At 34.8% G+C, this 22363-nt stretch overlaps 1 protein-coding gene across 1 annotated transcript in view; it reads right to left on the bottom strand.

The window, feature by feature from the left end:
- Positions 1–20786: 20786 nt before the first annotated feature.
- Positions 20787–22363, bottom strand: part of LOC111059595 (ubiquitin-conjugating enzyme E2 Q2) — a 31391-nt gene continuing 29814 nt past the window's right edge. Inside the window, exon 8 of the mRNA XM_039435911.1 lies at positions 20787–21845. Coding sequence (XP_039291845.1) covers positions 21814–21845 — 32 coding nt within the window. The 3' untranslated portion in view covers positions 20787–21813. The remainder of the gene's footprint in view (positions 21846–22363) is intronic.

Genomic DNA, 22363 nt, shown 5'->3' with positions numbered 1-22363 from the left:
CGACAAGCGCGCGACCTAGCGGGAAGAATCGTACCTAACTTCGTTTCATCCAACTAAAAGAGTATTCAGATATTAATTTAGACATGGTTAACTTACTAAATTACCGAAAAATAATAAAGTAAACTAAAAAATATTTATAAAATAACATATACAACAGAAAATATTTCATTGTAGTATATTCTAATGTTATTTTATTAATTTTATTGACATGGATTCCGAACGGTAATTATTTAACCTGAAAATTCGAATTTCATAATGTGTGTTTGCTACATTTCTCATTGCTTATAGTTGAAATAATTATTACTGTCAATAGAAAATAAACATTATTTATTATTAAATGATTATAAGTTATTATTTAATTATGATTTAGATAAACAGTATTCTTGTTTTGGATTTCTAGATTGGGATCTTATCATAAATGTAGGGTAGCCATTGAAATGATTCTTATCTAAATCTAACCACAGCCATTGTTACCAACATAATTTTTGTTTTCGTGCACTAATCCTCCATATAACCCACCAACTATTTTGTGTTGCCATGTTGCAAATGTGGAGTGCAGGAAAAATTTTTCTCGCACTAGAGCGGAAAAGTGATTCTTTGCGTTCTGTAATCAGTGCAGGAATGGCCACTTTCAAGGTAACTGTAGGAAAAGATATTTAAAAGTGTACCGAGATTTATATATATTTCTATTTAGGCTATACATTTTTAAAAGTAGCCCTAAAGAAAGAAGACAAAACTTGTAGTACCCGTTTTTTTTAACAATTATCTTTAATGTTTAAATGAAAGGGTACTGCAGTTTTTAAATCAACTTGATAGTAATTGTATCAAAACACTTTTAAAACTAGAATTGATATTCCAGAGAAATATATGAAACTATTATACAGATGGAAATTAATGAGAAATCGCATTTATACAAATGCCAATAATAAGTAATTATTCTTGTCAACTAACTAATATTTTCACTCACCTAGAATAGCCTGGACTCTGCGGATAGGGTCGCATGAATTGGGAATATCTGGAACTCAAAATATTTTGCAGCTAGCCGGAATTGGAAATATATGGAACTCCGAATATGTTGACAGGCGGAACTCCGAATATCGTGCAGGCCGGCGGAACTCAAAATATCTTGTCAGCTGGTGGAATTGGAAGTATGTGGAATTAGAAATATATCGAACTCAGAATATCGATCGTTATTAGCGAGACTGTGTTCATGTGGGATGAAACAAATTTATCGCAAACAAATGAAGGGTTCTATAGTTAACCTAAACTAAATTCATCAACAGCCATCAGTCTTGTTTGAAACAGAAACAGAGTTTTGAAAACTTGCATAATGTACATGACTATTATTTTATAAACCAATATAATTTTAATATATAATGAGCTATGAATTACCCTAAGTGGGTAACTATAGTGAGGTCCATGTTATAATGGCAGTGGAAAAGGATAGGAGAACAGTGTTTGTGATTCTCTGCCTTGACAGATTATATTTCTACATTGTTAAATAATGATCTGGTAGCGTTGCAGAGCTAGAAAAGTATAGCACTATCTGCTTTGTCGAATGACAGACAAGGATAGCAAGTCCAATGTTGATCAAATACTGACATTATAACGTGGACCGCACTATAGTCCATATCATTCCAGAAAATAAGTCAGACTTGAACCATTTCTCAATCACAAACACATTACCAGTACTCCCACTTTGGCACCGATATTTTGGGTTCCAGATATTTCCAATTCCGCCATCTGACAAACAAATAATTTGAGTTCCAGATACTCCCAATTCCGCCTAACAACATATTCGAGTTCCAGATATTTCCAATTCCGCTGTCTGACAAATATTTGGAATTCCACCCAGCAACAGTTTTCAAGCATAGGACATTTAACATTGATATTTTGAGTTCCAGATATTTCCAATTCCGCGGCCCCTGCGGATAGATTTAGCCCTTGCCGAAATTTTATAATTAGTCAGGCATGCGCAATTGGTTTCCTTCTAGAAGTATAGTGGGGTCCACGTTATAATGGCAGTATCTGATTAGTTATATGGTATTGCTATCCTTGTCTATCATTCAACAAAGCGGATAGGCTTTCTAGCTTCTCTCTGTTGCCAATAATGTAGGAACCCTACCTGTTCTGACGTCACACGAATGCACTACGGCTTTGTTTACGGAGGTAGTGATTAGGCCCGCCACAAAGTAGACTCACGCTAATCCAAGAAAAGCAACCCACGCCGTGATATGTTTTGTAAACCATTGCTTTAGAATTATTCATAATCAATCAGCTGACAAGTGGATTATTTATTGCATGTATTATTAACATTACACAGATGTCTGGAGAAGCCGAACAATGGTTTAAGGTAGGCGCACACAGATCCTCATCGGACGATTAGATTTGATGCATTGTTTTTAATTGGACTGCGCAAACCTATCTGCACATCGTATCGTATAGGCATGTGCACCCAATTGAAAACAATGCATCAAATCTAATCGTCAATACTATTTTATCAATTTGTAGAAAACAATTTTATATCAGGTATCAAAGTACATCAATGTTATTCCTAACCATTTCATCACTAGTAAATTGAATAGAAAACTGCTAATTGAAATTCATACATGGATAATCTCGAACATTGTAATTTTAGCAATGTAATTTCCTCATAGCTTAGTATAAAGACTTTTCATGTTTTTTACTTTCCTTGCCCTATTACCATAGGTAAGGAAAGTATTGCTTTCCGAAAAAAATTAAGGTACCTCAATTTCTATACGTTTCAAGGCCCCTGAGTCCAAAAAAGTGGTTTTGGGTATTGGTCTGTATGTGTGTGTGTGTGTGTGTGTGTGTGTGTGTGTGTGTATGAGTGTATGTGCGTCTGTGTACACGATATCTCATCTCCCAATCAACGGAATGACTTGAAATCTGGAACTTAAGGTCCTTCCCCTATAAGTATCCGACACGAACAATTTCGATCAAATGCAATTCAAGATGGCGGCTAAAATGACGAAAATGTTGTCAAAAACAGGGTTTTTCGTGATTTTCTCGGAAACGGCTCCAACGATTTTGATCAAATTCATACCTAGAAAAGTCATTGATGAGCTCTATCAACTGCCACAAGTCCCATATCTGTAAAAATTTCAGGAGCTCCGCCCCATCTATGCAAAGTTTGATTTTAGATTCTTAATTATCAAGCTTCAGATACAATTTAAACAAAAAATTTTGAGTGGAATAGATTGAGCATGAGAATCTCTACAATTAATGTTCAGTAACATTTTCACCTTAAATTGAAAATAAACTCGAAAATCGAGAAAATGTGATTATCCAATAATTGCAAACTATTGGCAACTGTTGATTCTATTAATGATTCACTATGAAGAGATAGCAGACCTCATGTGTCTCCAGCGTTATTGCCCTGTCACCAGCTGGCTCAAATATTTGAATAGTAGACTTGAGATGCGCGGGAACACTACCGTAGCGTCAGGTGATCAATTTTCAAAGCAAGGAAAGTTGTGTGAGTGCGCCACACCAGATTTTTATGTAATTTTCAACTATTCTTCACTTTCCCTATGCCTTCACTCTGCTCTTTCTCTTCCCTTCCTCACTCACTTTTTCTTTTCCCTATTTCAATTCAATTCAATTCAATTCTTTTTATTTGCCATCAATACAATTTACAATAAATTATTCAAGAAATTCATAGAAATAAAAATAAAACATAGCTTACAATCAAAACAAAAATTATAAATTAAATATATTTAAATCAAAATCTATTCATTAAGGCAACAACCCAGCAAGGAAAATCCTGTCCGCTGGGCGTGAGCATCAGTTCAATATTATTATATCGAATATTATTTTATTATTATAAATAAAAATAAATATGGCAAAATTTTAGAATCACGTAAGTAAACAAAAAAAATAAGGTTCAAATAAAAAAAATGTATATTATAAAATATTATCGAGAGTAAAGAAAAATGTCTCAATTATCCATTTATTTATCTGTGCCCCATGTCTATCCTCAGTTAAAAATAATATTTCTTAATAATATCCCATTATTTTCATGTACTGTTAAGCATTGAACACTCGGCCTCTGCGCTCAGGTTCCTCGAACCTTGCAGGGACTTCCCGTTTTAATATAGTTATGTATAATCCTATTAATGGTATTTTCTTTTTATATTGTATTTTACTTTTTTTCATTTATAACCATTTTGTCATTGTAATTATGTTTTGGGACAAATAAAGATTTTGATTTGAATCTAATCGTCCGTTGCATGACGATCTGTGACGTGCCAACCTTTACAAAACATCCCACGGTGTGGGTGCTTTTCGTGGATTAGCGTCGGTCTACTTTGCGGCGGGCCCAATGTCCGAAACATGTTGTGCCAAGATAATTTAAAAGGGTACTGAGATGTATTATGTATATTTTTATTCATATTATACAGTATTATTTTATAACATTTCAAAACTAGAAGACAGAAAAACGGAGTATAATAAGAAGCAGCATATTAAATGTAACGATTGTTACACCATTGTCAATCTCTGATAAACTTACTGATGAGTTTATCAGAGATTGACAATGGTGTAACAACCGAAACCGTCTAAGTACCTATCAATAATCTGTGGTTGACAATTTCTTAGTCTTTTTCAATAAATATAAATAATTACCACAATAATAATAATATCGAGTGACCTGGCTGGCTCAGGTCTGGTGTCAGGGTCTGAATTTTCAGGTCGCAGCTGATCAATTTCAGGGCCTCTGACATGACCTAACGACTGCTTTTTAGGCAGCCGGGACCGACGGCTTAACGTGTCCATCCGAAACACAATATCAACTTCTCAACTACACAAAAAGTGAGAAGCAGGATAAGTAGGACATCAACACCCGGTTGTACAAAAGTCTGTTAACTTTTAATCCCCATTAAACGCCACCAGAAACAAACAGAGAAGACTTCTTACCAAAAAACCTTGTATGATTGGTTCTTGTGGCATTTAATAATGATTTAAAGTCAACAGATTTTTGTGCAACAAGTCGCCGGTTGCACAAAAGTCTATTAACTTTTAATCCCCATTAAACGCCACCAGAAAAGACTTCTTACCAAAAAAAACCTTGTATGATTGGTTCTTGTGGCATTTAATAATGATTACAAGTTAACAGATTTTTGTGTAACAAGTCGCCGGTTGCACAAAAGTCTATTAACTTTTAATCGCGATTAAATGTCACGAGAGCCAATTAGAGAAGGCTTCTTATAAAAAATACCTTCTAGTTGTAAACAAACAGCTGAAGATGTGGCTGGTAAAGCCACAAAATCAGGCTCTGTGTATATTATAATATTTTATGCCAAAAAAAGTGGTTGACAATTTCAATTTGTGTTTTCACTTCTATGGTTGGTTTTCGTGGCCTTTAATCATGATTAAAATTTAACAGGCTTTTGTGCAACCGGACCATTATCAGTGCAAAGGCCATGATTATAAATAACAACACATCAGATATTAAGGAATAACTTCTAGTGTATAATAATAATATATCACAATATAAAACATACATCGACTAACTAAATGTTCAAAAAAATAAAGAGAATAGAACAAATTTGGTGACATAGTAACAAGATAAAAGAATTATTTCTTTAGGTGTGGGCACACTAGAGTATGATACAGTATCAACACAATATGATACAGTATCATCTCAACTTGATACACAACGCCATAATTTGATAAAATCTTTGTCCTGGCATACTTTACATTATATAGCTCAACTTTTCATCATTATGATACAGTATCAACACAATACGATACAGTACCATCTCAACTTGATACACAACACCATAATTTGATACAAAACTTCCAAACTGAATGTATTCTACACACCATGGCATATCTTCTTATGCTATCTTTACTGTATGGTATCACCACACATGATACAGTATCAACACAGAACGATACAGTATCATCTCAACTTGATACACAACACCATAATTTGATACAAAACTTCCAAACTGAATGTATTCTACACACCATGGCATATCTTCTTATGCTATCTTTTCGCTATATGATTCATCTCAACTTGATACACAACACCATAATTTGATACAAAACTTCCAAACTTTGAATAAATTCTAAAACCATAGTATATCTTGTTGTGCTCTATGATACCACTAAACAACGGAGAAATTATGAAAACATTGTGTCAATTATATAGAAATATAATATATGTAGATATAATAGCAACCTGAAATCTAATCATCGACCTGACCGTTATGTTTGCACCCTCAGCTGTATTCAAAGGTATTTTAATAGAAAAGTTAAATTTAAAGGTCAGTTATCTTTCTTGTCAGTAGACTTTTAAAAGGTCAATTAATCGGTACCTGAATGTCGAGATCATATGGCATAGAAATTCAACATACAATATTATATAAAGCTAGAAATTTATCGTATGAGATAAATATATTACCACAATATCATTATATTATCATATGAGATGAAATCAAATTTATCTAGATTCAGTAAGGCAAGTAAAATGTGATGCATGTACAAAAAATCATAATAATATCTACAATATAAAATAAATAAATAATATCAAATTGTAAATAATATCTCAAATTCCATGTTCTAAAAATGTCGAGTTGATAACGAAGAAGGAGAAGAAATCCCTATAGTGTGGTCCACGTTATAATGGCAGTGGATAAAGATAGAAGAATAGCGATGCCGATTCTCTGCATTAATTAATTATATTTCTACACTGTCAAAAACATAATTGGTATAGTTGTGGACCTAGAAAAGGATAGTACCACTGGCTTTGTCGAATGATAGACAAGGATAGCAAAACCAAAGTAGATTAAATACTGTCATTATAATGTGGACCTCACTATATTTTGTGCTATTGTTCCTGTAATGAGGTCCACGTTATAATGGCAGTGGAGAAAGATAGGAGAACAACGTTGCCGTGCCTCTGTCTTGTCAATGCCTTCTGTAGACGGTAGTTGATACAGGTTTATTGATGTATAATATCAACTGTTCATTCCAGTTTAAAATAATCAAACAAGAAATTATATTTTTCAATAATGAATTTTTATAATTAAGATGACATATTTAGTTAATAATTAATTCTACAATGTTGTAAGACGATCTGGCAACAGATCAAAGCGAGAAAGAGATAGCGTTATCCGCTTTGTGGAATGATAGGCAAGGATAGCAATACTATTGCTAATCAAACACTGCCATTATAACGTGGACCTCACTAAGGTATTTTTCTGATGTGTAATTGTCTACAAATTGTGTAATTGTCACCGTGATAATTTATTTATCTATTCATACATTTTCAGATGCAATTACAGATCACTTTATGAATATGATTGGGATTGGAAAACACTTGGTCCAAAATTATTCTACTCAGAAATTTTGATAACGTGATAAAAACTAGGTTTTGATTTTACTGTTAAAGATTAAAATGGTAGTTAGATAATTGTGTTTTTCATTCACAATAAGTACATTATCGAAATGATAGGGAGAGGAAATAGTATATTACGCTACAAGCACAGAAAGTTAGTGTTTACGGTATGAGGATAGTTTCCCGGGCGAAGCTTGCCGAGCCCGGGAATATGTTATCCGAATACCGTAAACACCTTTCTGAGAGAGTCGCGTACGATATTTTTCGCCACACTACAGGTATAGCTGCCGCCAAAAAGTTAGGCGGTTTCATGGGTCTCTTGTGCATTATAACAGCTGATGTTGTCAAGTAGAGTTGTCATCTAGCTTGGCAATAGATAGATGCATTGCATCAGCTGTGAGTAGGTTACACCATGTGACCCACAAAGCCGCCTAACTTTCTGGCATCAGCTATATAAGAATAATAAATTGAATAGGAATTTTTTATGAGGGGGGGGGGAGGAACTTTGATGTCTCATATCTCAAGAACCAGACGTCGTAGATTACTCAAAGTGGGGTGGAAATTTCCGATCTCACCCTCCTGAACACAATGTGGGAGGTTGAGTTTATACTGTTTTATTCTTTCAAATGACAATAAGATGATATTATTATAAATGTTCTAATTATTGAATGATGAACACAAATAATGAAAAGTTTTTTGATCACCTTTCTTAGTTCCATGCTAGCGGCTGGAAAGGGTATTCTTTCCAGCCTTAGCCAGAAAGAAACCTGTTCTGACGTCAGACGAGAGTCGTCTGCAAACAATGACTTTCAGATCTACGTGGGGACTGGAAAACAGCTGCTTTCTGTGCAGTGTGGCGAAAAGTACATTACCGAAATGATCGGGAGAGGAAAAAAAAGGTAACCTTGTGCTATTCCTCTCCCAAATCTGGATAATGTAACACTGTTACGATTATTTTTCTCCCAAATTTGGATAACGTAACACTGTTACGATTATGTTAGTTATATCATTTTGAAGTTGCCATCCCTGAGCAACTTTTCTGCAGCAACTAAATCACCAGTGTGCCCACACCCTTAGAAAAGTAGATATAGACGAATCAGCAATTACCTTAACGTTATCAGTCAACTCCTATGAAGATTTACACTAAACTGTACATAAACTATCATAAACAATTCCTTTGTAAATTAATCATCATCAGAAATACAACGAAATCGGCAAGATATTTGACACCAATAATTATACTCCAAATAAAACAAGTGACACTGAATTGTCCAAAATTTAAGGGCCGGATTCCGAGCTCGGGATTTGGCAAAGGAAAGCCAATTTTCTGACTCCAGCTGTTTATGAAGTCTAGAACTCAGGCTCAACTCACACTTAGGCGACTCAGGTGGAGAAGAGACTGGACTCTAGTGAAGAGCATGTGTTTCCAAATGGTGACACTCAGACCAGTCGATTCTAGTCTCCGCGACGTCACCATTTGGAAACACATGCTCTCCACTAGAGTCCAGTCTCTTCTCCACCTAAGTCGCCTAAGTAGTGAGTTGAGCGTAAGTTCTAGACTTCAAACAGCTGGAGTCAGAAAATTGGCTTTCCGAAACGGGGCGTAGTCATAGTCAACGTTTAAACTAAATTTCGAAAAACTAGAAAATCAAACACAAAGGAAATGAAGAGAAAATAGAGTAAAATTTTAGCAATTTTGAATTTTGTCAAGGAAAAACGTTTCCAATTACAGAAATTAGAAAATAAAGATTATCATAAAAACTGTGACTACGCCCCGTTTCGGAGAGCCAATTTTCTGACTCCAGCTGTTTAAAGTCTAGAACTTGGCTGAATCCTGAGCTAGGAAACCGGCCCTAAATCTTTCCATGAAAGCCCATATATTAAATTTGAAAACCACGCATGATTGTCAATTTAAATATATCCAATCATGAAAGTAAAGAAATTTCACGTAATTTGGAAATACAGTACGAGTCCCGTAGCTTTGCCTTGGTGACTTATGACACGGCAAGGTATGGTTCGCGGGGTAATATTCACGGCTTTACAAAAACATCAGGCTTCAGAGACCCTAGATCCCTAGATGGAGGAAGCTCCCTACACACAGAGATTATTCATGAATGAGAGAGTTGCAACGTATCACCAACAATGGAATGTCAGCTGATAGGCTGTGTTGTGCTAAGAAGACGTAACTCCAAAAAGCTCCTTATGTATCTTTTCGGATGCAATGGGTTGCTTTTGAGAAGCTACAGAAGAGCATCTGTTGCTTATGGGAAGATAAATAAAAGCTACTTGTGTATCTTTTCGGATACAATGAGTTGCTTTTTAGGAGATACAAAGGAGCATCTGTTGCTTATTCAAAGATACATTAAAGCTTCTTGTGTATCTTTTCGGACACGTTACTTTTGAGAAGATACATAAGATCATCAGTTGCTTATGGAAAGAAACATTAAAGCTATTTGTGTATCTTTTCGGATGCAATGCATTGCTTTTTAGAAGATACAAAAGAGCATAAGTTGCTTATGGATAGATACATTAAAGCTTCTTGAGTATATTTTCGGATGCAACACGTTGCTTTCAAGAAGATACAAAAGAGCATCTGTTGCTTATGGAAAGATACATTAAAAGCTTCTTGTCTATATTTTCGGATGCAATGGGTTGCTATTTAGGAGATACAGAAAAGAATCTGTTGCTTATTCAAAGACACATTAAAGCTACTTGTGTATCTTTTTGGATGCAACATGTTGCTTTCAAGAAGATACAAAGAAAGATACATGAAAGCTTCTTGTGTATCTTTTCGGATACAATGCATTGCTTTCAAGAAGGTTCAAAATAGCATCTGTTGCTTATGGATAGATACATTACAGCTACTTGTGTATCTTTTCGGATGCAATGCATTGCTTTTTAGAAGATACAAAAGAGCATAAGTTGCTTATGGATAGATACATTAAAGCTTCTTGAGTATATTTTCGGATGCAACACGTTGCTTTCAAGAAGATACAAAAGAGCATCTGTTGCTTATTCAAAGATACATTAAAGCTACTTGTGTATCTTTTCGGATGCAACACGTTGCTTTTGAGAAGATACAGAAGAGCATCTGTTGCTTATGGAGAGATACATTGAAGCTATTCGTGTATCTTTTCGGATGCATGCGTTCCTTCTGAGAAGATACAAAAGAGCATCAGTTGCTTATGGAAAGATACATCAAAGCTATTTGTGTATCTTTTCGGATACAATGGGTTACTTTTGAGAAGATACAAAGGAGCATCTGTTGTTTATGGAAAGATACATTAAAGCTCCTTCTGTATCTTTTCGGATGCAATGCGTTCCTTCTGAGAAGATACAAAGGAGCATCTGTCGCTTATGGAAAGATACATTAAAGCTACTTGTATATCTATTCGGATGCAACACGTTGCTTTCAAGAAGATACAAAAGAGCATCTATTGCTTATGGAAAGATACATTAAAGCTACTTGTGTATCTTTTCGGATGCAACACGTTGCTTTTGAGAAGATACAGAAGAGCATCTGTTGCTTATGGGAAGATACATTTTCAGAAATGTTGGATGTTTTTGAACGGGTAGTATTGTAGTCTAGTGGCCCACCGCCGATGGGCAAAGCTACAGGACCCGGGGTGTATGTATATTTTTTATCAACTTGTTTTATTCAGAAAATAATTTCCATTCAAAACCAAACTTTCCTTTGCATCTATTGTGTAAGAGACGGGAGTCACTTGAGCAGAATTTGTGCTTTACACTGAGAGAAAAATCAAGTGAATTCAATACAAATTAAACTCTAACTTATATTATATACAATGAACAAATTACCTACTAACAGAGCCGGTTTGCGAGCTCGGGATTTAGCCTAGTTCCAGACTTTGAACAGCTGGCGTCAGAAAATTGGCTTTCTGAAACGGGGCGTAGTCGAAGTCACGTTTAATAGTATATTTATTTATAAGGTTAGCAAAAAATACAAGAATCGGAAAAGAAAAAACAGGCTATTACCTAAAACCTCTTCAATTTCCTAATTTAGTTTTAAATTGTCCAAATATTATAGGTTATGTCCATTCAAATTTCTACACCAAATCACAATCTAAAATATAAATTAGAATAAAACAAACAATTTTAAATTTGAATGGATTAATAATAAAAGTTTCTTAAAAACGTGAAACAAACTATAAATTCACAAAATAAAGAATAAAAACATATTTCGCAGCTAGAGCAGAAAATGAGATTTTTCCGGCTCGAAATCGGTTTTCAAGTCCGAGGCCGTAGGCCGAGCACTAGAAAAGATTGAGAGCTGGAAAAACATTTTTGCCCGTGGTGCAAACCCTATTTTTCGCCACACACAAGAATAAATAAATAAATAAATATATATTTATATATATATATATATGAATTAGTTGTTTACTAAGCACTTCCGAAAGCAGAAGTGGAAGGTGATAGCTCTAGCAAATCTGAGGTAATCTGAATATCAGGCTAGTTCAACACTAAGGCCCAGTTGCACAACAGCCGGTTAAATTTTAACCGTGAATAATTTTACGAGAACCAATCAGAGAAGGCGTTTTTGAAAAGACGGCTTCCCTGATTGGTTCTCGTGGAATTAATCACGGTTAAAATTTAACCGGCTGTTGTGCAACCGGCACTAAGATTAGTACTGTTAAGAAGACACAGATATTAAAGACTTGTATTTTTCCCGCGCTTATTTACGGCTCCCAAACCGTATTTGAAAAATAGTATTTTTATTTTTTATTCTGATTTGTCTAAATAGATGATGTCAACCTAAAAGATGATGTTCAATTATGTGGGAGGTTGAGTTTATACTTTTTTATTCCTTCAAATGACTATAAGATGATATTATTATACATTTTTTAATTATTGAATAATGAACACAAATAATGAAACGTTTTTTGATCAGCTGTTTTTTGATCACCTTTCTTAGTTCCATGTTAGCGGCTGGAAAGGGTACTCTATTGGGCCTAGGCCGGAAAGAAACCTGTTCTGACGTCAGACGAGAGTCGTCTGCAAACAATGTCTTTCAGATCTACTTAGGGACTGGAAAACAGCTGCTTTCTGTGCAGTGTGGCGAAAATTAAATTTCGAGAAACTAGAAAATTGAACACAAAATAAAATAGAGAGAAAATAGTGTAAAGTTTCAGATTTACAATTATTCAGAAATAATGCTTCATTTCCAATTATAGAAATGGGAAAATAATGATTTATCTACTGCGACTATGCCTTGTTTCGGAAAACCAATTTTCTGACTCCAGCTGTTTAAAGTCTAGAACTTGGCTAAAACTCGAGCTCGCAAACCGGACCATAGTGAAATTCACGTTATAAAGTCAGGACCTGATAGCAACATTGGTGTTGCTATCCTTGTCTATCATTAGACAAAACAGATAGCTCTATCCTTTCCCAACTCCGCACTGTAGCCAAATCGATTCTAGATTATGAAGAAATATACTAAACTACTATAATATAACTTTTTGTGTAGTTGAGAAGTTGATATTGTGGTAATTGTTCATATTAAATAAAAATACTAAGAAATTGTTGTCAAAAACCACAGATTTAATGATAGATAGAAAGACCGGTTTCGGTTGTTACACCATTGTCAAACTCTGATACACTCTACTCTGTTTATCAGAGATTGACAATGGTGTAACAACCGAAACCGGTCTTTCTATCAATAAATCTGTGGTTTTTGACAATTTCTTAGTATTTTTATTTAATACTATAATATCGTTTGATAAAAAGAGTAGAGTTTGTCAGAGGTTGACAATGGTATAACAACCGAAACCGGTCTTTCTATCAATAAATCTGTGGTTTTTGACAATTTCTTAGTATTTTTATTTAATACTATAATATCGTTTGATAAAAAGAGTAGAGTTTGTCAGAGGTTGACAATGGTATAACAACCGAAACCGGTCTTTCTATCAATAAATCCGTGGTTTTTGACAATTTCTTAGTATTTTTATTTCATGATATAAGTTATTATTTACATAACCTCTAGACTGTGTATTCCAAATTAAGGTTTAGAGCAGTTTTGGGCGAATGCCTGTTATTTTACCTGAATTGTATTTTTGTATATGAATGAATAAATAATATAGTTTCAATTACAAAAAGTATTATTAAATCATGAAAATATATATTTTCCTGAGATAAAATTGATCATCTATAATATAAGGAAAGAACTGGCTTCTACACGTAGGGGATAGGAAATTCACGAATGACGCATCATCACTATGGTATCACCACAATATGATACAGTATCCCCACGATATGATACAGTATCATCTCACCTTGATACACAACATTATCACGTCTCAACTACTCAACTGATTAGCTTGAAATTTTGCATATGGATTCTTAATTTACCGAGGATGGTTATAAGCCTATTTTCAATTTATAAAGATTTCAGTAGGTCAAGTTTTCAATCAGACCCTTCCAGAGCACGGGCTTCCAGCTATAGTGAGGTCCACGTTATAATGGCAGTGAAGAAAGATAGGAAAACAACGTTGCCGAACCTCAGTCTTGTCAATGCCTTCTATAGACGGTAGCTGATACAGGTTTATTAATGTAATATTAACTGTTCATTCTCGTTTATTATATTAATTGAGCAAGAAATTATATTTTTCAAACTTTTCATAATTAAGATGGAATAATTTGTTAACTAATTATCATTTCTACATTGTTAAAAGACGATCTGGCCACAGAGCAAAGCGAGAAAGAGATAGCGCTAAATTATATTTTTATTTAAACATTTCATAATAAAGATGGAATAATTTGTTAACTAATTATCAATTCTACATTGTTGAAAGACGATCTGGCCACAGAGCAAAGCGAGAAAGAGATAGCGCTATCCGCTTTGTTGAATGATAGACAAGGATAACAACACCATTACTAAACAAATACTGCCATTATAACGGCCTGGAAGGGTCTGATTGACTTTACATACTAAAACCCTTAAGAATTTAAAATAAATTTACAGTTTTCTGTAAAGTGTAAAGTTTTTAGCTAAAAAAATTCTAGTTTAATTAAAATTTTAAAAATTAGACTTTTTGATGAGATGAGATTTCTCCGAAAAACCAAGGGATGTGACAGAAGAGATCATTTCAGGAATGAAGATATTAGGAAAGAATTGAAAATCTGCAGCATGAATGAAAGAGTTACGGAGAATCGGCATCAATGGAGGGAGCATGTTCAAAGAATGTCAGCTGAAAGAATACCATTTAAAGTCTATAATTATCAGCCAGTAGGCAAAAGAGATGTTGGCAGACCACGCAAGCGTTGGCAATAATAGGATTTTTTATGTTTATTTGAATAATTGGCTAGATGTGAGTCGGAATAGGTTAAAGCCTATCCTTGTTTGTAAGAAGAAGGAGAAGAAGAAGAATAAGAAGAAGACTTTTTGAATAATTACTAAGTTACTGTTCTAGATTTTTTTATTTTAGACTCTAATAGTATCTATTCGATTCAAAATTTACTTGTTTATCAGAGTATTGAAGAGCGTACTTTGAAAAGTGAAAGTGACATAACCAACATTATGATTTGGACAGTATAGTATAAATTGGAAATGGGACAGTTTTGGGCATGAGCCTGTTGTGCCTTTCCTCATGTTAAGTATTTGTTTACAATGTGATAAATAAATGAACAATATATAAAATAGGCCTATAACCATCCTCGGTAAATTGAGAATCTATGTGCAGAAATTCAAGTTAATCAGTTGAGTAGTTGAGACGTGATGATGCGTCATTCGTGAATTTCCTATCCCCTACGTGTATAAGCCAGTTACTTTCTGCATTATATTACTAGCAGGGTCTAATTAAAAACTTGATTAACTGAAAACTTGACCTACTGAAATCGTGAATAATTTAAAATAGGCCTATAACCGTCCTCGGTAGATTAAGAATCTATATGCAGAATTTCAAGTTAATGAGTTGAGTAGTTGAGACGTGATAATGTTGTGTATCAAGGTGAGATGATACTGTATCATATCGTGGGGATACTGTATCATTCATGGTGATACCATAGTGATGATGCGTCATTCGTGAATTTCCTATCCACCAAGTGTAGAAGCCGATTCTTTCCTTTATTATATTACTAGCAGGTAACCCGTGCTCCGCAAGGGTCTGATAATATTTGAGATAAATATTGAGTCAATAGGTCAGTATACCCAGATGACTTGAATCTGAATTATCTACTATAGAAGGCGGTGGAGATAAAATTGATCATTATTAACAAGAATCTACTTGAATCGGAACTATCCAGAAGGCAGTGGTAAATGAAAACATAGAGAAACAATAGCGTAAGTAGATATCCCATGGTGTAGGGCGTTTATGTCGCAACTTTTACTGTTATCTCAAGCCGATAGTTCACGAGTTTTTTCCCATGCAGCTGTGTGACGCTGGTAGTCTCTCAAATTGTACTGTTCTCACACTCTCACCCCAACAAAACAGTAAAAACTGACAATAATCGGCTTGAGATAACAGCAAAAGTTGCGACATAAACGGCCTATACCATTGGATATCTACTTACACTATTATTTCTCTATGATGAAAGTGACAAAACTGCCTCCCTATCATTTTCACTGACTTTATAAACGTGAATTTCACTAAAGATGTTAAAACACCAACCATTCAAGACTTGAAAAATTGTGCTGTTCTCACACTCTCACCCCAAAAAAACAGTAAAAAGTGACAATAATCGACAGTAATCGGCTTGAGATAACAGCAAAAGTTGCGACATAAACGCCCTATACCATGGGATATCTACTTACGCTATTGATGAAAGTGACAAAACTGCCTCCCTATCATTTTCACTGACTTTATAAACGTGAATTTCACTAAAGATGTTAAAACACCAACCATTCAAAACTTGAAAAATTATAATTCATAGTAAGTTACAAATTTTCATAGAATATAAATTAGTGGATAGAAACAATAAACTTAAATTTAAAATAGTTACATCGGGATATCGACAAATTAACATTGGCAGCTTCAAAACAAGTCCAGACCTGTACAAAATTACAACGTTGCCAAATTGTGCGAAACAGAGTGACTTTTGATATGACTGAATATATGAAACTAGACAACCCTGCATTAAGGCTCTGTAGGGTACACCTTTTTATCTCTATTTAAATTAAATAATCTTTTTCAATACAATATTGTTAAGAGTGAGAAAAAGTGGCAACTGAAATTTTTAAGTGGTCTAATAAGCGAGTTATGGGTTGTTGAAGTGCTAACTCCGTTTTTTTCCAGATCATAAACGGTTCCGAGTTTTTTAAAAAATACATTCAGAATATCAATGGCTTTATTCTAATATCCGTTTTTTCGCGATTGATGCCAAAATAAACAAGTTATCGAATTTACAAAAAATGTTACTTTTGTATTTATGAACGATATGGGGAATAAAATGTTTTAGTTTGGAAAGATACATTTTTTTGAATTTTTAAGAGAAGTTCTAATAATATAGTCGAAACCGTTTATGATCTGGAAAGAAACCGGAGTTAGCACTTCAACAACCCATAACTCGCTTATTAGACCACTTAAAAATTTCAGTTGCCACTTTTTCTCACTCTTAACAATTATATTGAAAAAGATTATCCAATTTAAATAATAAAAAAGTGTACCAAACAGCCTTAACTGTCTTGTTAAACCGTCAATTAATTAACGAAAACTCAAATTAAAAGCAGTATATTATTATTACTCATTAATGCGATTTCTCATCAATTTTTTATCTACAAACTGACAATTATTTTAAACTCGCATGAGAAGTTACAATCTGGCAACGCCGATATTCCGTCCAGCTATCAAACTTGTTTCATTGATTGCCGGTTGCAAAAAAGCCGGTTAAGTTTCAACAGTGATTAATTTCACGAGAACCAATCAGAGAGGAGACTGCTTCTCGTGGAATTAATAACAATTAAGTGCCGGTTTCCGAGCTCGAGATTTGGTTAAGTTCTAGACTTTAAACAGCTGGAGTCAGAAAATTGGCTTTCCGAAACGGGGCGTAGTCGCAGTTTTTATCTTCTCATTTCTATAATATTGGAAACGTTTTTCCTTGACTTATTAAACATTCCTAAATAATTCAAAAATAGCTGAAAATTTACACAATTTTCTCTTTACTTTATTTTGTGTTCAATTGTCTAGTTTTCTCTAAATTTAATTTAAACGTGGACTACGACTATACGCCCAGTTTCGGAAAACCAATTTTCTGACTCCAGCTGTTTAAAGTCTAGAACTTGGCCAAATCCCGAGCTCGGAAACCGGCCTGTGATTTAATTCACAGGAACAAATCTTATCAAAACGCTCTTCCAAAAACTAATTACAGTTGAAATTTAACCGGCTTTTGCACAATCGGGCCTGAGAGTATAAACAATCATTTTCAAACCTAAATTAACAACAATACAGAGTTAAAGCAACTATTCTTAATAGATCAGAGATGCTCAAAACATCGATAAATCGTTATCATACATATTTGGGTCACGATAGATCGAAATCGTTTTCTTCTTCAATATCAATATTTCGGTTGAGATATACATCGACACAGACGCTCGAAACATCGATATCATACATATTTGGGTCGTGATAGATCAAAATCGTTTTCTCCTTCAATATCAATATTTCGGTTGAGATATGCATAGAGACAGACGCTCGAAGCATCGATACATCGTTATCATAGATATTTGGGTCGCGATAGATCGATCCCTTCAATATCGTTATTTCGGTTGAGATATAATATCGACACTGACGTTCAAAACATCGATACATCATACATATTAGGGTCGCGTTGGATCGATTTTTCCTTCAATATCAATATTTCGGTTACGATGTATCGACACTGACGCTCGAAACATCGTTATCATAGATATTTGGGTCGCGATAGATCGGAATCGTTTTCTCCTTCAATATCAATATTTCGGTTGCGATATATCGACACTGATATTTTTCAAATTCGAGAACAGTCTATCGAAATCTCTGTAAATTTTGTAGTCACTTTTCACGATAATTGTCCGTAAATCGGCGAAGAAACACAACAGAAATTTCACGGATATTGTGTTCAACACAGGAGAGTGTTTAAAGAGTCCACGCTCTCACTTCAACATATATTCACCCTATCTTTCTCTCTCTGTTTACACACAAGGACGAGAGAACGGCCACTAAAAGAGATAAAATTTGTACATTCACTAAATTCTCATTGAATCAAGTTGATACCTAGCAATTTGCTTAAAAATAGTTTCAAATAAAGACGGATTCCCACCTAACAGTGACCGGTACCGTGAAAATATAATTCCCATGCTTTGTAATATAGGACTTTTCACACTCAGCAAGTATGAATCATCTCATTTCAAAACATGGGAATTATAATTACACGGTACTGGTATAGAGAAACAATAGCGTAAGTGAATATCCCATGGTATAGGGCGTTTATGTCGCAACTTTTACTGTTATCTCAAGCCGATTACTGTCGATTATTGTCAATTTTTACTGTTTTGTTGGGTGAGAGTGTATGAACGGCACAATTTGAGAGCCTACCAGTGTCACACAGCTTCACGGGGAAAAATTACATGGACTATCGGCTTGAGATAACAGTAAAAGTTGCGACATAAACAGTGGCGGCGTGTCCATGAGAGCACAAGAGCACGTGAACCCCCTATGAAATTGCTACAATAAATCAAAGTTCAAATCAATAGAAAATTGATTGAAGTAATAGTAATACTCAAATTTCTTGTAATATTAAAACAATAAGGAGCGCACCAAGCAAGGTACACGCATTGAAATAACCTTTTGAATTACGCGCTACAGCAAGCAGGATCACTGCTCCAAGCGTTAGTATGGTTTCAAATGGTAGCTGGGCGAGTTCAATTCCCTCCCCGTGGGGGGTGGGAGACTATTTACATTAGCTTTACGGTGAGCTGCCTTCGAAGCAGCTCATAGCTGTGATAGTGTGACTTTGCATTGGCGCCATTGCCTTCTAGAGCCGTTTCCACTTATGAACTGTTCTAGCTGGCACTGGCTACTATTTTGTTTACTGTTTGCAGTTTCGCGTTCGCGCTACATGTGTTGTCGATTTGAGGTTAATTCTTGTTTCTTCTTTCTTGTGTTTTGAAAAGTGAGAATGGAGGGTTCAAGAAAGGTTTCAGTTAGCTATTTAAAAGAGATAGTGTTCTCTAATTTATCAATCGAGGAAAAAATATATCGATTAAGGAAAGTGGTAGGCCTACACCGACAATTGATATACATCAGACTTCTACATCGAAATCCAGGACATACAAGAGAGATTTCAAAGACCAACAATATGAAAAGACATCTTGGCTGTGTGGTTGTGAAGAAACTAACAAACTTTATTGTTTTCTGTGCTTGTTGTTTGCTCGCGAAAAAGGCGATCCAGCATGGATTAAGAACGGTGTGTGTGATTTAGCTCATTTGACTCAAAAAATTAAAAAGCATGGTGATCGATGTTTTCGCAGCAAGGAAGGAGAGGAGGATGGATTTTATTTTCAAAAAATGCTCTGTAAATGCCAACTAGAAGGAGGGTGAGTGTTAACAAAGTCTCTAAAAGCATGTTAATCCTTATTTCTTTGATTGGAAATTATCTTACATCGAGGAAAAATTATTGCTGTTTTCTGTATATTTATGATTTGTACATGAATTATTCAATGGGAGTATGGGAGTACATCTTCTAGGTTGAGAATCCTGAGTATATCTAAATACTTATTATCATTAAACGAAAATCCAAATTATTATATAGGTACTTAATATAATACAACCCATTAGAATATTTTGTTACCTACGTAATAATATGATAGGCCTAGTACTCTTCTAGGAATAAAAAATTACATTCTACTACGTGAAACGAACAAAATTCACTTGAAACATGGGGTTTAACAAATTATTAAAGATCTAGATCTTGTTGCTCATGTTAAATGTGAACCCCCCATTAGTATTTGCACGAGCCGCCACTGGACATAAACGCCCTATACCATGGGCTATCTACTTATGCTATTGTTTCTCTATGCCAGTACCGTGAAAATATAATTCCCATGTTTTGAAATGAGACGATTCATGCTTGCTGAGCGTGAAAAGTCCTATTACAAAGCATGGGAATGATATTTTCACTGCACCGGTCATTGATAATGATATCATTTACAAGATACAAGAGTAGTTTGTATAATTTACATGTTATAACACCATGTGAGAATCCGGCTGACATTTGCAACAAAACGGTCCGCTACCATGGCATAAATGATACAGTATCACCACAAAATGATACAGTATCATCACACATGATACAGTATCACCACGAATGATACAGTATCACCACGCATGATACAGTATCAACACTAATGATACAGTATCATCACACATGATACAGTATCACCACGAATGATACAGTATCACCACGCATGATTCAGTATCAACACAAAATGATACAGTATCACCACGCATGATACAGTATCACCACGCATGATACAGTATCACCACAAAATGATACAGTATCACCACACATGAATCAGTATCAACACAAAATGATACAGTATCACCAAGAATGATTCAGTATCGCCACTTTTAACGTGATGAGACGGGCTGAACAAGATGGGAAGTGGTACAACAGTAGTTAGCACGCACGCGCACACTCACTCACTTTTCACTAGTGATAATAAGTCATTAATTTAATAATAATTATTCACAATGTCCCTCACTTTATATCGACTTACACCACCCGTCCTCAAAAGCTGTCAACACTTTACATTCCTAGTCAAGTTGGGTTCGATTTCAGTCACTGTTCACTCTAGTAGGACGAAGATGAAGGTTTTCACTCCAAATTTTGTGTCAATTACATGATACGAACGTAGTTTGGTATCATTTAAATGATACGGAAGTAGTTTTGTATCATGAAAATGATACGGAAGTAGTTCTGTATCATCTAAATGATACGGAACTAGAGTTTTGTATCATGAAAATGATACGTAACTAGTGTTTTGTATCATGTAGATGATACGGAAGTAGTTTTGTATCATGAAAATGATACGGAAGTAGAGATTTGTATCATTTAAGTGATACGAAAGAAGAGTTTTGTAAATTTATTAAATTAATGATGTGAAGAAACTCTACTCCCGTGTTATTTGAATGATACAAAACCACATTCGTTTAATAAATTTATAAAACTCTACTTTCGTATTATCTACATGATACAAAACTCTAGTTCCGTACCATCTACATGATACAAAAGTCTAGTTCCGTATCATCCACATGATACAAAACTCTACTTCCGTATCATTTTCATGAAACAAAACTACTATCGTATCAAGCAAATGATACAAAACTCCTAACGTTGCATCAATGCTCACTTACCCCCCCCCCCTCTTCAAAACTTTTCAACGACAGCTTCCACTTCCATTACACCCCCCTCCCCACAAACAAATACACACACTAGACGTCTTCTTATTCAGCTTCTTAGCCGTCTTCCTTCGGGGGAGTGAACCAGCCTGAAAAAGAAATTTGAAAATTTAAATAAATTTCAACCGTTTAGGCCCGCCGCAAAGTAGACCCACGCTAATCTACAAAAATCTGGTGTGGTACACTCACACAACTTTCCTTGCCGTTAAGAAAATTGATCACCTGACGCTAGTGTACTCGCGCATCTCAAGTCTACTATTCAAAGATATGAGACAGCTGGTGATAGGTCAATAACGCTGGAAACACACTATATCTGCTATCTCTTCGTAGTGAATGATTTAATAGAACCAACAGTTGCCAACAGTTTGCAATTTAATAATCACATTTTCTCGGATTTCAAGCTTATTTTCAATTCTAGGTGGAAATGTTACTGGACATTAATTGCAGAGATTTTCATGCTCAATCTTTTCTACTTGGAATTTATTGTTCAAATTGTATATGAAGACTGATGATTGGAAATCTAAAATCAAACTTTGCATAGATGGGGCGAAGCTCCTGAAATTTTTACTGATATGGGACTCGTGGCAGTTGATAGAGCTCATCAATG

This window comes from Nilaparvata lugens, chromosome 9, assembly GCF_014356525.2.
Source record: "Nilaparvata lugens isolate BPH chromosome 9, ASM1435652v1, whole genome shotgun sequence".
In the NCBI taxonomy this organism is placed as follows: Eukaryota; Metazoa; Arthropoda; class Insecta; order Hemiptera; family Delphacidae; genus Nilaparvata; species Nilaparvata lugens.
Note: the sequence above shows the minus strand (reverse complement) of the source record. Positions and strands in the feature narration are given on the sequence as shown.